This window comes from Tripterygium wilfordii, chromosome 6, assembly GCF_013401445.1.
Source record: "Tripterygium wilfordii isolate XIE 37 chromosome 6, ASM1340144v1, whole genome shotgun sequence".
NCBI classification, from domain to species: Eukaryota; Viridiplantae; Streptophyta; class Magnoliopsida; order Celastrales; family Celastraceae; genus Tripterygium; species Tripterygium wilfordii.
The window spans coordinates 1,953,644-1,969,122 of NC_052237.1; the positions used below are offsets into that span (position 1 = coordinate 1,953,644).

At 35.7% G+C, this 15,479-nt stretch overlaps 3 protein-coding genes and 1 pseudogene across 4 annotated transcripts in view; all 4 read right to left on the bottom strand.

Annotated features, from left to right (window-relative positions):
• Positions 1-322: 322 nt before the first annotated feature.
• Positions 323-1,627, bottom strand: LOC120000341 (mitochondrial import receptor subunit TOM20-like). The gene is made up of 5 exons (XM_038848380.1): positions 1,448-1,627; positions 1,178-1,259; positions 929-1,098; positions 790-837; positions 323-660 (listed from the first exon to the last, which is right to left on the bottom strand). Exons 1-5 carry the CDS (start codon positions 1,625-1,627, stop codon positions 451-453), a joined length of 690 nt encoding a protein of 229 aa, XP_038704308.1. The 3' UTR covers positions 323-450.
• An 832-nt stretch (positions 1,628-2,459) lies between these two features.
• LOC120000344 overlaps positions 2,460-15,479 on the bottom strand; it is a 33,397-nt gene continuing 20,377 nt past the window's right edge. The window contains exon 6 of the mRNA XM_038848387.1: positions 2,460-2,591. The gene's annotated coding sequence lies outside the window, so the exon portion shown is untranslated. The remainder of the gene's footprint in view (positions 2,592-15,479) is intronic.
• LOC120000112 lies at positions 9,126-10,115 on the bottom strand (annotated as a pseudogene).
• Positions 10,014-11,516, bottom strand: LOC120000343. Of its 2 annotated transcripts, XM_038848384.1 has the most exons (3): positions 10,882-11,516; positions 10,235-10,786; positions 10,014-10,148 (listed from the first exon to the last, which is right to left on the bottom strand). In XM_038848384.1, exons 1-3 carry the CDS (start codon positions 10,919-10,921, stop codon positions 10,132-10,134), a joined length of 609 nt encoding a protein of 202 aa, XP_038704312.1. In that variant the 5' UTR covers positions 10,922-11,516; the 3' UTR covers positions 10,014-10,131. The 2 variants fall into 2 exon arrangements, with proteins under 2 accessions (XP_038704312.1, XP_038704311.1); XM_038848383.1 differs by having other exon boundaries at positions 10,084-10,786.

The following is a 15,479-nucleotide window of genomic DNA, read 5'->3' on the forward strand; positions in this document are numbered from 1 at the left end:
AGTCACTTATTTTTAGAAAGAAAAGCCATTTAAATTAATTATTCAAAAGATTCTCAGGCGTTTGAGGCAAAAAGTTTATCAATGTTTCAAAGCTCCATTTGATAATTGCAAAATCAGGCAATTACGAAACAGACAAATTAATTTGTACGTCCATGAGCCTTGTGCAAGGGATTTGTCCACCCTTTCCATAAGCAATGGGTGCAACACATTGGTATCAATAATCATAGACAAGATGGCAGCTGCCAAAAATAATGTTATTGTATGCCTTACTACGGATATGTTAATAGGTAGAGTTCATTCACAATATGCCAACGTACATTAGTATTTCAAATGAAGCCCCCCGAAGGGCATATTTAAGCATATATCCATCAAGTCACGTTCCCACAACATAGATAAAGATAAACTAATCCATGGCAAAGATGTATACTTCTACACATTCCACAACATTAATCAAAGTATTTCATCAAGTGCAACTAAAAAATTTTTGAAAGCCGCCCAAACCCCAAAGCAACAGCCTGCAATTGCCAAGCAACCAAACTTGTCCTTCTTTTCCATTTCCTCTATTCCTGAGTCAGGCATAATGTCCAAGCCCAAGCGTAATTTGCGATTTGCTATTATCTTCAAGCGGAACTTTTGCGATGACTCGTGTAAATCTGGATTCTTTGGGATTAGGAAAAAAAAAAAAGAAGGTTTTTTTGAGAGGAAATGAAACATTACAAACTACAAATCATATTGTAAACAACAAAAACCATGAAAAATTTAAAAGAAAGCATAAAAAAATAAACATACCATGATAGCCTTAGTCATCCACGTATAATAAAGTTCGTTTGCCAGATCCTACGATGGAACGAAATGATATTCAATTATATACCCAAAAAAAAAACCATATGCTATATAATATAATAAGTATCAAATGTAGTATATATACCCCAAAAGCTGCCTTAATAAAGCAGTGATTAGCACATTGAAAGTATGGTCGAGCGTCTGCATCATCTTTAGTTAAGATTCCATAATTGTAATAAGCGACCCCCAGCAGCCAATGAGTGTGAGGCATTTCAGGATTAAGAGATAGTGCCTCCTTCAACTTTCTAATTGCATCTGTGCAAAAGAAATTAGCTGTTTTAAGCAAAAAAAAAATGTATATCCAACATAAAATCCGGTCTGGAACACAACACACCTCCATACAACAGTTGTTGTGATTCTACGCTATACATGTTTGCAGCCAAGTCCATGAGAGCGTTCCCCCATTTTGACAAACTCTGTAAAATAAATAGTAGAACAAAGGGGTTGTCGTGAATTAGAGAGCTAAATGGATTCTAGCAATGTCCGAGTTTATAAACTACATGGAACTTCAGTCCCCACCCCAGGGAGAGAGATCCAAATTCCAAAAAAAGGGAAAAAAAAAAAAAACATATATATTGAAATTGAAACAAGAAAAAAAAGTTACTTTGGCACCGGGTTTCTTCCTGTAACGAGTTTCGGCGGCTATGCACAAATTGGAGTAGAAGGATACTCTATCTTCTTTGATTAATGGTATCAGTAGTTGATCGTTAGGGTTAGTTTTTCCATCAGACGCCATCTGCATATTATAGATAGCCATATGATAACAATAACAGATCTGAGACATAGATATAGAGTGTCAAAAAGAATATTCTCTTAGTGTCTCTCACCTTTGTCAGAAGAAACTGATAAACTCTCTCTCAATCTCTCGGATCTGCAATGGTCTCGGCCTTCGTATTTGTTGTCTCCGGCTGTGCCTCCCTTGATTGATCTCAAGCCCTAAAGCGCAAGCCCATTTTCAGCTGGTTTGGTCACGTGCCATCACACGGAATTGAAGTCAATTAGTCTGTTTTAGTCAACTCTTCATCATCTCATCAAAACGACGTCGCTTTACTTATTCAAATTTAAATAATTGCCTAATACTAATACTCAACCACGATTAGTGCTTGAAGCTTCAATTTAAATTCCTCCCTTCATCTTTCTGATAAAAAATCATCGCATTTCTTGTTCAATTCCTCTGCAAATAAATGTCATTTTAAACCATTCCTTTTCCTTTTCCTTTTCCTTTATTTTTTAAATACCACATAATAAAACATTATTTTTTCTTTTTTTTAAAATAAAATATGTTTGTAGTGGAATCGAACATTGAATACATATATGTCTAACGCAGTTAATTATCAACCAAATCACCTCTCGTTGATAAACATTCCGTTTTCTTATGAGCTTTGAATTATCATCATTATAAATGACCCATGTATTTATCGAAAGTGGACTTTTTTAACAACTACAACTTTTCCATGAACACGGATGACTTCTTCATATTGGACCAATGGTTCACCATCAAACCCTATGTTTTCCCAAATAATTTGAGATCAACAGCACTCTCTAAGAACAACACTTTCAAAGGAGGATCGGTTTGTTAGTCATTGTGTACTAATAATATTATCTACAGGGGAACCTACAACAGCTAGCAAGTGCACCGAGGCTTCCAATTATACAGCATCAGATCCCATATTATTGTGGAGCAACACAATGCTTGGAAAAATATGCTCCACGGCCATTCTTCTTCACTGATTTAGACAGAAACACAACTACAATCAACCAAATAAATAAATCAAAGGGCTTGTCTATCAAATATAATTCCCCAAGGAGGAAGTAACACCAATACCTTGCCATACTTATAATAAGAGTTGGGTTCTTCCCTAAATTATTTACCCCTAAACAAAAAGTTACCTACAAATACATACACATAAGCAGACCAGCATCATGGTTCCAGTTTCAGCGAAACTACTCGCGACTGTCTACTTCGCTTCCCATACCTGACAAAGACAACTGATGAGCAAGATGGAGCCCAACATGGCTGCCGAACTTTTTGCTCCCCTTTTAGTTATGCCACTGGAAATATAAAATCATCTTAATAAATACAGCTAAAATTAACTCAGAGCCTAGAGGAGAGGAGAGGATAGTTAAATCACTTTATTACCCCCAAAAAATGCTGGCAGATATCTAAAAGGGGCATGAAATTGTTAGAAAATGCAACAAGATCAAGGTAACAGACATAGAGAAAGGATGAAGAGCACATTAATGCTCCGCTTTTCTGTACTCAAAACATTAAGAGCACATAAGGGAACCCATATTCACATGGCTAGAAATCCAGTCATTGACAATTCCATCTGTTACTGGAAGCACCACTTTGATGAAAATTCAATATGCTTATTCAGGACAAAATTTAGTTACATGTGCCTAATTGATTAAGAGAGGTTGTTAACTCCTAAATTTAGTCTTTGGTTAAAGTACATTTTAAAATGATTCCAACTCAGTGGGGCATTTTACACCTGCTGTGCATCCAAGACTACATCCAACCAGCATATGAAAGCCAACAATCTCATAGCAATATCAACAGAGTTTTCAAGACATTAAGCAATATTCATCAACTAGTCTGTCCTCATCCAAATATAGCATAACTTAGTAGAGATCAACTAACCCATTTTTCAGGGTAATATACTAAACTGATGACATCAATAGAACAACCCAAATGTTCCCTAATACTAAGAAATTCAACGGTTCGGGAGTTCTTCTATCAAAAGCCACCCTTACCCTTTAAACCAAAGCCAAAGGAGAAGAGTGAAGACACATCACATCACCACATAGCTGCTGCAGCCCTGGCCTGCCATCCATCCTCCACCACTCGCCTCAAGAACGCCTTTGGGACAGACTTGAATCCAGGAAATCCTGAAATAAACAAGAAAACAACTAAATGGTAAATAATTAAGATACAAAAAAAAAATTAATTACGCTTAAATATGAAATGAAATTTTACTACCGCATTGTGTCCAATCCGCCAACAAAAATACGGCTGCAAGATACACGAGTATGGAGGAAGATACGGATGGAAGACACCATTTGTACAAATTTTCATACCCACCCATCACCATAAGACGCATTATCATTTTCTCAGCATGATTAATGTGCTTCCGTGCAGAGGGTTTGAGTGTGGCGGTGTCATGGGAACCAAGTCCATCAATAAATTCCTCCAAAATATTGTTAAACAGCTCAAGAGTTGTGAGCAGACTTCGTTTCGCCCTAGCAACTTCATCAAAATCCACCACAAGTTCCTTCAGCCGGCTATGTGCAAGAAAAAGTGGCCAGAAAATGGTACTAAGCAATAAAAGGGAGAGCACTAGGGCTGATATAAGCGAAGAACAGGTTAGAGTTGCAGACTTCAGAGAAACAAATGTAAAAAAACTGCCATATGCAAAATAATTGACAAAATTGCATAAATTAGCAATTATGGCCTCAGCTTCTCCGAGCACTTCTCTTTCCTTCATCTTCAAAGCGAGCAGTTTCTCTTTAGCGGTCAACAAATCTTGTTTAGCTATTTAAAAAACAACAACAAAATAAATTTAATACACCAAAACAGAAAACATAAATTTTCCAAAAAAGTATAATATGGGAAATCAATCCTAACCGTTACCTTTACGGATAAAAATATCAAGATGAGACTCTTCCGGTACTTGAAAGCTCACTTGTGAAGCAGACATGGTGAAATGAAGGAGGAATGGATACCGTTTCAGAAGAGGGAAGTGGGAAAAGAGGGAGGGAAGGATAGAGTAATTAGGGTTATAGGAAGTGGTGAGAGGGAGGGAAAGAGAGAGATTAGGGTTTTAGGAAGTGGGTAGAGAGGGAGGGCAAGAGAGAGATTAGGGTTTTAGAAAGTGGGGAGAGAGAGAGGGAAAGAGAGAGGTTAGGGTTTTCTGAAGTGGGGAGAGAGGGAGGGAAAGAGAGATGTTATTAGGGTTTGAGGTCCATTCCTTTTCGTTCGTGGTAGTACGGACTGCAGAGACGAGAAATGTTGTCGTGAAGCTTTTTTTATTATTTATTATTTTCTTAATTTTAACAGTTTGTAATACTTTTGCAATAGTCAACAAGTAGAACCGGGTTCGGATCTTGGGCAAAGGCCAGGACATATGATTTTGAGTTTAGGTAATGGGCCTTGTGGGTTAATTGACGTCTATTAATGGGCTCTTTGAAAACGTACATTTTGGCCCATTTTCTTTTATAGCTTGAATAAAAAATAAATATAATATTATTGTATGCCTTAAGGTAAGAATAAAAACTACTTTTATGTTGTTGGCTTGACTTGGCTTGGATACCACGTAAATATGACTATATGAGTCCCATAATGCCATGTCGGCTCAACCATAGACCTTCAGACTCCTCATAATCAATCAATACCATTAACAACCTCTGCTTTTCATATTTAACGTAACCATTATCAATCTTCAATCTATTTGGCTCGTGCTATATGAAATATTGGTACAAAAATTTCAGGGTAGTCCATGAATTTACATTATAGACACTCAGAGTAAATGGTTGTGAGAGAACCTACCTCCTTGGAAATTATGAGTTTCGATTTTCGCTAAATCTGTACATAAAATTCCTAATGTTTTTGGCGCGCGTTGTGCGAGCAATTGCACCAGTCCATGAATTTTAGCTTAGTTAAAGTGGGACAAACAAGTTTTCTTCACTTGGTTGATCATTAAAATTAGTTTAGTTTGTACCAATATTACAATTTCCAAGGAAAACGATGTAATCAACCGCACTAATTAAGGAGCTAATCAATATCTTCATTTTCCGGGGACAAAGTTGGTGGCATAAGCCCAAGCATTGTTGGCCACTGGATCTGCAACACGATCGAACAGATTATCAATGGGTCCCTTCCCAGTCACAATAGCTTGAACGAAGAATCCAAACATTGAAAACATTGCAAGTCGACCATTCTTAAGAGATCCTTAACCTTCAACTCTGCAAAAAACACTCCTACAGCATATACTATGACCGAGAATGACAGAGAACGGAGGCACCAAGTGTAGAAAGTAGCGTAGGTTAGGGATCTAGCCTTTTCTTTCAGCTTCAGGATCAGATCATCAAGCTCAACAAAATGAGAGAGCCACTTCTGTGAAAGAACAACATTAGAGGAAATAGGTCAGACAAACTCATCAGGCAAAAAAAAAAGTGGAGGGATAGTTTGTAACGATAATAGAAAGATTGGGAAGGGTTTACTAGACATATCTTTCAGAGGGAGATTTGAGAGACAAATAGAGACTGAGAGGGGAGAGGGGAGAGGAGACAAAATGCAAGTGAGAGGGGAGAGAGGGACGTATGTGAGAGGAAGACAGACAAACCACTCACGCTGAGGAAGGAAGAGAGAGAGAGAGGGGCGGCCATACCGTCCACGGGTGGCAGAGGGGCATAAATAGATTAAAAAAGAAGAGAGAGAATAAACTGAGTTTAAATGATAAAAGAAAATATCAAAATCCTAGTTAAGTGTGAGGCTCCTGGGTTTTGCGGAAGCTTCTCAAGTAAGCTGTTTAAGGATGTTCTAGAAAATGAATTGGATTAATGATAATCACCCATGTGTTTTTATTTTCTCTCTTAATTAATTAATTATTGATGAAATATATGTTTACATAAGAAATCAAATCAAATTAAATGAAATAAATGACTATTTGGAAAATGAGTATATGATTATACATTACGTATAAAAAAGATGACTGCTATATATAAAAAGAGTTCCAAGAAAAAAACGTGATATCTTTTCTTTTAGAGTGTGTTTGGATTGAGGGATTTGGAGGGAAGGGAAAAGAAGGGAAATAGAGTTTCCTTTCAATTCCCTTGTTTGGATAGTTTATTAAAAATTAAGGAGAGGGATTTGGGAGGAAGATTTCTTTAAATTTTTGTCAAAATTTTTTCTCTCCAAAATGGAGTCATTTAGAGGGAATTGATTACTAATTAAGTTATTTATAAGTTAAATATCTATTTTACGCTTGTACATGATATTTTAACATAAAAATAAGGATAAATTAGTAAATTAAACAATTTTTCTTTTTCTTCTTTTTTTTATCTATCCAAACATGGGAGAGAGAAAAATAGTCTCTCTTCCCCTCTCTCCCCCTCCCCTCCCTTCTCTTCCCTCCCCCCCAAATCTCTTAATTCAAACACAATCTTAAGGGGAATATTATAAGAAATTTTCTGATGTAGGTTCATTTATGGGTATATAATTATGATATTTCTTTTTTTAAAAATAATTATGACTTCCTAAATCAAATGGATATGATTCACATAGATATGATGGTCTATGGGTATAATAAGTGAAATTAAGGAGTTGGACACTAAGAATTAAAATCTTATTAAAGTAAGATTATGAGATATTTGTGTACTATACGTACTTTATGAGATTTAAAAATATTTTACCCCAAAAAACAAAACACAGAGTAAAAGTCAGTAGTTAAAATATATATATTTTGGGAATGGATCCCCTACAGTAAATACAGCCTGCAATCGTATCTTTTGTGCCCCTTTCTTTCGTCCATTTGATGAACCATAACATCATACTATGATGAAACGGTATGTATCCTATGACACCCCCCTCACGCATGCTATATGCATTCATTTTTTATTAGTATTGATTTTTTTTTCTTTCCATTTTTTGGTGGATAAATTAAATAGTACTAGTGCTACATGTTTCTCATCCGTTACTGACTTGCTTGCCAAGCAATCTGTATCCCAAAATCTAAAATAAAGTTTAATAGACCACCAAACTGTAACGAAAAATCATTTGGTGAGTAAGTGAAAACCAAAACTATCTTCAGGCATGCAATGCAAAAATTTTGGTGATCTATTGGTTCTGTTGGGTGCCAATTAAGAGGGGTTTGTAAGCGTTGGATACTTGGCTTCTATAAATTTTTTAGAGGTGTTTTGCTGTTGTTATCAGTTTAAAGAATAATTAAATAATTACATTTTATATGTGAATTCTGTTTAAGAATAATTAAGTCATTAAACCCAATCAAGGGTCAAAACATATATCTAACGATTGGGTGATTAACACTTTTTTTGATCCGTTGGGTCACTTGAGGTTGAGGATCGTCAGTATCCGACAGATAATTCAAAATCCCTTTACGTATAAAAGCAGATGTGTCTCTTCCCTTTCTTCGTGATTGTGGTGATACGGTCTACAGAGAGTTTAGTTCCTTTTGTCACTTGTGGTGCTTTTTAATTATTTTCTTTTTCTATGAAACATTTTGTAATCCTTTTACAAAAGTAGTTACTTTTGAACTGGGTTCGGATCTTGGCATAGGACCATTTCTTTTGAGTTCATGTGATGGAAACGCGCTTAGCAGAGTCCAGGAATACAGATAGAGTGGGGCACTAAATAACCGAATGCTTGAAAAGGAAAATATCAAAACCCTAGTTGGATGAGTTATTGACTTTCTCGTTTTTTATGAAACTTCCCCTAAAACTACGAAGACTTGTCCGTTTTTAGTTTTGTCTATCGTTGGGATTTGGATAGGGAGTAGAAATTTATACTTAACAATAAAAAAAAAGTATATATATATATATATATATATGTATATGTATATGTATATGATGTTTTGGAATAGATCCCCTACTACTAATACAACCTACAACCGCATCTCCTGTGCCCCTTTCTTTCGTCCATTTGATGAACCCATTGATTATACAAACATGCACGCAATATGCGTATCTGATGACCATGTGATTAACACTTCTTATGATCCTTTGGGTTACTTGAGGATGTAGAGAACTGTTCTCAGCCATTGAATACATGCCTAAGATGGTTGGTCTCAGAAGGATGTCTGACAGAAAATTCAAAAGCTCTTTACATCCTTTTCTTCGTGATCGTGGTGGTACCTACGAGACTTTTTTGCGGTTTTGTGGACTTGTAATATTATTCTCTTTATTACTTTTTTATTGAATCATTTTTTTTTTCAATCATTTTGCAATGTAATATTGTTGTTTTCTTTCAAAATCTCAAAAGAGTGAAAGCAAAAAAGGTTTGCAAATGAGAGAGAGTTCACACAAGTCATTGTCCAAATAGATGAGATGATACGATAACTTAAATCTGTACATAAAATTCCTAATGTTTTTGGCACGCGTTGTGCGAGCAATTGCACTAGTCCATGAATTTTAGCTTAGTTAAATTGGGACAAACAAGTTTTATTCACTTGATTGATCATTAAAAGTAGTTTAGTTTGTACCAATACTACAATTTCCAAGGAAAACGATGTAATCAACCGCACTAATTAAGTAGCTAATCAATATCTTCATTTTCCGGGGACAAAGTTGGTGGCATAAGCCCAAGCATTGTTGGCCACTGGATCTGCAACATGATCGAACAGATTATCAATGGGTCCCTTCCCAGTCACAATAGCTTGAACGAAGAATTCAAACATTGAAAACATTGCTACTCGACCATTCTTAAGAGATCCTTAACCTTCAACTCAGCAAAAGCTTCCTGGATATCCGCCGGGCCCAATCGGTCGTCAAACGCACCACCTGGATACAGTGGATCCAGTCCTTCACTAACCCTATACTCTTCGACAAAGCCCATTAGCACACCCTGGGAAGCCCAGATTGCGAGACTGCTTAGGGCGTAAATGAGTTTTGGGTAGTCAAGCGTTTGAGTTTTTTATTAAAATTTTTCTTAAACATAACAGATAACTCTCCCACGTGCTTTGGGTTTGTAAAAATTGTTGATAATATTTTTTTTTTTGAGAAGAAAACGTGTTGATACTTGATAGGGCTGCAATGTCAATGTTTGATATGTATTCTAGTGTTTGTATACAGATCCTAAAATCATTCTACAACATACGTTGAAACGGTAACAATCAATTGTAGTTTTCACAGGCCGGGTTCGGGTCAGCCCAAAATTTACCCGCAATAAAGGGTTCCGGATGGGGCCCAACTTCAAAAATAGAGCCCGGACAAGCCTGAAATATTGACTTTGACTGTCCAGTCCGACGAAATTTCAGACCACCGCACAACTTTAACTGGGCTGGGTGTCTTTAAAAAAAAAACATTTTAACCATTCAACTTTATTTCATTTCATCTTACTTAAAGTTCACAACTACTTAATTACTCGCAATCATTCACCTCCAAAATCCCACCCTTACATCATCCAAGGATACAGAAACCCACCCTAACCCTTTAAACAAAAGTTAACAAACCCTTGAAACGAAAATCAAGGAGAGAAGAGAAGATACATAAGACATAACAACATAACATCAAATCCCATCGACTGCCATACCATCCATCCTCCACCACTCAGACTCAAACGTGAAGCGCCTCTGAAAGGGAAAGAAAAAACACGAATAAAGATCTACCAGGTAATAAATAAACAAATTTGACGAGACTTAAATAGGTAGGAGTTTACCACACTTCCAATCAGCCAACCAAAACACTCCTACAGCATATACTATGACCGAGAATGACAGAGAACGGAGGCACCCAGTGTAGAAAGTAGCATAGGTTGGGGATGTAGCCTTTTCTTTCAGCTTCAGGATCAGATCATCAACCTCATCAAAATACTGCTTCACCTCATCTGTAAGAATGCTATCTGAATAAGAACATGCATTCATAACATCGTTATACATCTTCGCATATTCCTCAACAGTTGCAAGCAAATTCTCTCTTTCTTCAGCTATTTCATTGAAGTCCAGAAATATGCCCTTGAATCGGCGACGGGCCAACATAATCGGCCAGACCATGGAAGACAACAATAGCAATGAAAGCAGCACAGCTGATAATAGTGAAAAACAGGACAAAGTGGCTTTCAGAGGGATGAAAGTAAAGAAACCGCTGTAAGCAAAAAGATTTGTGAAATGGGCCAAGTGTGCCATTATGGCCTCCGCTTCCTTCACAAGGTCACCTTCCCGCTTCTTCAAACCCAGAAATTTCTCTTTGTGAGAGGATAACACAGATTTAGCTAAGGTAAAACAGAAAACAACAAAATAAAATTAAAACATAAATTAACAAAGAGAGAAAAACAAAGTTTATCAAAAACGAATAAAGAAAATAAACCTAGCCTGAGTGAGGAAGCAATAAGCTCTCGCTGAGACATAATGAAAAACTCCACTATTCACACCAATTTTGAATGCAGAGATGGAGAAAACCTTTCTACTGCCTTTATAACAACGTCGTGATAATAAAATCATACTTCTGTATAACAAGGACATCATGGATATTTTCCAGACAAATTGTTCAGGAAAAAAAAAAGCTACTAGAGATGTTGTAAACGAAACTAGAAACACAATTAAAAAGTGAGAAGAGATGTTGTAAAACGAAAATAGAAACACGATTGAGATGGTTTCTATTATCGTTACAACCTTGATTTTTAACCGTTCGATCAAAACAAAATGGGTCATTTCTGTATAACAAAATGAGAGAGCCACTTCTGTGAAAGAACAACATTAGAGGAAATAGGTCAGACACACTCATCAGGCAAAAAAAAAAGTGGAGGGATAGTTTGTAACTATAATAGAAAGATTGGGAAGGGTTTACTAGACATATCTTTCAGAAGAAGATTTGAGAGACAAATAGAGACTGAGAGGGGAGAGGGGAGAGGGGACAAAATGCAAGTGAGAGGGGAGAGAGGGACGTATGTGAGAGGAAGACAGACAAACCACTCAGGCTGAGGAAGGAAGAGAGAGAGAGGGGCGGCCATACAGTCTACGGGTGGCAGAGGGGCATAAATAGATTAAAAAAGAAGAGAGAGAATAAACTGAGTTTAAATGATAAAAGAAAATGGTTATTATAATCATATTTTAAATTAATATTAGGTTTGTTTGGGAAAGGATAAATATCAAAATCCTAGTGTGAGGCTCCTGGGTTTTGCGGAAGCTTCTCAACGAAGCTGTTTAAGGATGTTCTAGAAAATGAATTGGATTAATGATAATCACCCATGTGTTTTTATTTTCTCTCTTAATTAATTAATTATTGATGAAATACATGTTTACATAACAAATCAAATCAAATCAAATTAAATAAATGACTAGTTGGTAAATGAGTCTATGATTATACATTACGTATAAAAAAGATAACTGCTATATATAAAAAGAGTTCCAAAAAAAAAAACGTGATATCTTTTCTTTTAAGGGGAATATTATAAGAAATTTTCTGATGTAGGTCCATTTATGGGTATATAATTACGATATTTATTTTTTTTTAAATAATTATGACTTCCTAAATCAAATAGATATGATAGGTCTATGGGTATAATAAGTGAAATTAAGGAGTTGGACACTAAGAACTAAAATCTTATTAAAGTAAGATTATGAGATATCTGTGTACCATACATCCTTTATGAGATTTAAAACTATTTTACCCCAAAAAACAAAACACAGAGTAAAAGTTTGTAGTTAAAATATATATATTTTGGGAATGGATCCCCTACAGTAAATCAGCCTGCAATCGTATCTTTTTTTCTTTCCATTTTTTTGTGGATAAATTAAATAGTACTAGTGCTACATGTTGCTCATCCGTTACTGACTTGCTTGCCAAGCAATCTTTTTCCCAAAATCTAAAATAAAGTTTAATAGACCGCCAAACTGTAAAGAAAAATCATTTGGTGAGTGAGTAGAAACCAAAACTATCTTTAGGCCTGCAATGCAAAAATTTTGGTGATCTATTGGTTCTGTTGGGTGCCAGTTAAGAGGGGTTTGCAAGCGTTGGCTACTTGGCTTCTATAAATTTTTTAGAGGTGTTTTGTTGTGTTATTCGTTTAAAGAAAATTAAATAATTACATTTTATATGTGAATTCATTAAACCCAGTAAAGGGTCAAAATATATATCTAACAATCGGGTGATTACCACTTTTTTTGATCCGTTGGGTCACTTGAGGATCGTTCTCGACCATTTAATGCATGTCCAAGATGGCTGGGCTGTTTCTGTCAGTGTCCGACAGATAATTCAAAATCCCTTTACGTATAAAAGTAGATGTGTCTCTTCCTTTTCTTCGTGATTGTGGTGATACGGTCTACAGAGACTTTAGTTCCTTTTGTCACTTTTGGTGCTTTTTAATTATTTTCTTTTTCTATGAAACATTTTGTAATCCTTTTACAAAAGTAGTTACTTTTGAACTGGGTTCGGAACTTGGCACAGGTCCCCTTCTTTTGAGTTCACGTACTAACGGACTCTTGAAAGTGTAGTAATTGGACATGAATTTGGCCATTTAATTTTATAGTTTGGATTTATTAGGTTTGGACAATAAGCCCATTAGGTAACTAGTTGAGCTACCCCAAGCTGCTAGTTAATAATTTCTGTCATCAGCTAGATTTGTTTGCTACTTAATTTATGAGACCTAGAAATGTTTTTGCCCCAAAAGGGGGAGTTAATACAGCCTCCAATCGCATCGTTTAATAGACCGAACTGTAATGGAAAATCATTTGGTGAGTAAGTAGAAACCAAAAGTATATTTAGGTATGCAATGCCAAACTGCATTATTGGTTGCAAAAGAGAGTGTTGTTTATCGATTGGCATCGAGTACTCTGTCGAGTAAATATTATGTTCGAGTAAGTATAAAGATACTCGAGTTGTTTGTTGTTCAGATAGTTTATTGTAGGGGTTCTATTTCTTTACTCCATTTTTTCTTAAAAAGTGTGTTGAATTATGAATTAAAATGTGTTATTGAGTATTTTGATAATTATAATATTTGAATAAAATTGATTTTGAAAAAAAAAAAGCGAAACCATAAAGTCTAATTCATAAACACAAAGTCCTAAAACTCTAATATTGTATTTAAAAAAAATAATGGTTTAACATGATTTTTGAATAAAAATTGAAGCTTCAGTACCCTGTTTATTGTTCGTGAGGTGTTCATAATCACATATTTCTATGTTGGCCTTTTGAGGTTCATAATCACATATTTCTATGTTGGCTTTTTGAGGTATTTGAGATTGAAATTGGACGATTTTTCACTATTGTGACGATTAGTTTGGATAACTTAATGTAAAAAAAAAAAAATTTTGGTATAATCCATCCAATATGTTTAATTGGTGGGTTGAGGCTCTCTCATTTTTTGGTTGGGGTCATATTTAACATTGTAATGGAAAAAATTATCTTGGAAAAATTATCCCAAAGTCGGAGCAAATTAACATTGTAACGGAAAAATTATCTCTCCATCTCAAAGTCAAACGGAAAGCTTCACACAAATCATTGTCCAAATACATGTTGGTTGGTCAAATCAAAAGGGGTTTACAAAGCCTTGACCACTTGGCTTCTATAATTAAATAATTAAGTCATTGTCCAAATAAATGTCGGTGGGTCAAATCATGATTTTTTAGAGGTGTTTTGTTGTTGTTATCAATTTAAAGAATAATTAAATAATTACATTTTATATGTGAATTCTGTTTAAGAATAATTAGGTAATTAAACCCAGTCAAGGTTCAAATCAAATGTGGATATTTGTATCTAACGATCGCATGATTAACACTATTCACACCAATTCTGAATCCAGAGATGGAGAACACCTTTCCATTGCCTTTATAGCAACGTCAAAATTTTGTATAATAGAGACATCATGGAGGATATTTGCCATACAAATTGTTGAGAAAAAAAATGCGAGTCGAGATGTTGTAAACGAAAATAAAAACACCATTGAGATAGTTTTGAAGAGGATGGACAAAGGGTTTAGAGGAGGGTGGTGAGAACCACATATTTGATAAAGAATAGTATGAAGGAGAGGGAGGAAAAACTGTGAGAGTGAGAGTGAGATGGAAATGCGCTTAGCAGAGTGCGAGAATACAGAGAAAGTGGGGCATTAAATGATTGAATGCTTGAAAAGGAAAATATTAAAACCTAGTTGGGTGAGTTATTGGTCTTGTTTGGGAATGTTGTGAGGTGTGGTGTAGTGCTGTGAGTTATAAAACTGTGGTGCTGTGAGGTGAGTTGGAGCGCAAAAAGCTGTTTGGCGCATCACTTTTAAAACTGTGGTGCGGTGCGGTGTGGTGCTGTGAGGTGCGTTTGGCGTATCTAAATTACGGTTATATTAGATGACTAATAATATTAATATAAAATCACTTAATGTTTATATTTTACATTAATCTAAAATAAAATAATTGACCTAATTTGATTACGTAGGACAATTCAACATACAATGTAAGCGTTTGGGAGTGCTGTGAGGTGTGGTGAGGTGCTGTGAGGTAAAAAGCTGTGGTGCTGTGAGGTGAGTTGGAACGTAAAAGCTGTTTGGCGTGTCACAAAAAACTGTGGTGCTGTGAGGTGTGTTGCAACTGAACGCACTACAAACACACTGCCAAACACCCACATTGAGTTTATCATTTTCTATGAAACTTTCCCTAGAACTAAGAAGACTCGTTCGTTTTTCAGTTTTGCCAGTCATTCGGATTTGGGATGGGGAGTGGAAGTTTATACTTAACAATAAAAAATATAAATATATATATATATATATATATATAAAATGTTTTGGAATGGATCCCCTACAATTAATACAACCTACAACCGCATCTCCTGTGCCCCTTTCTTTCGTCCATTTGATGGACCCATTGCATTATACAACATGCACGCAATATGTGTATCTGATCACCGTGTGATTAACACTTCGTATGATCCATTGGGTCACTTGAGGATGTAGAGAACCGTTCTCAGCCATTTAATGCATG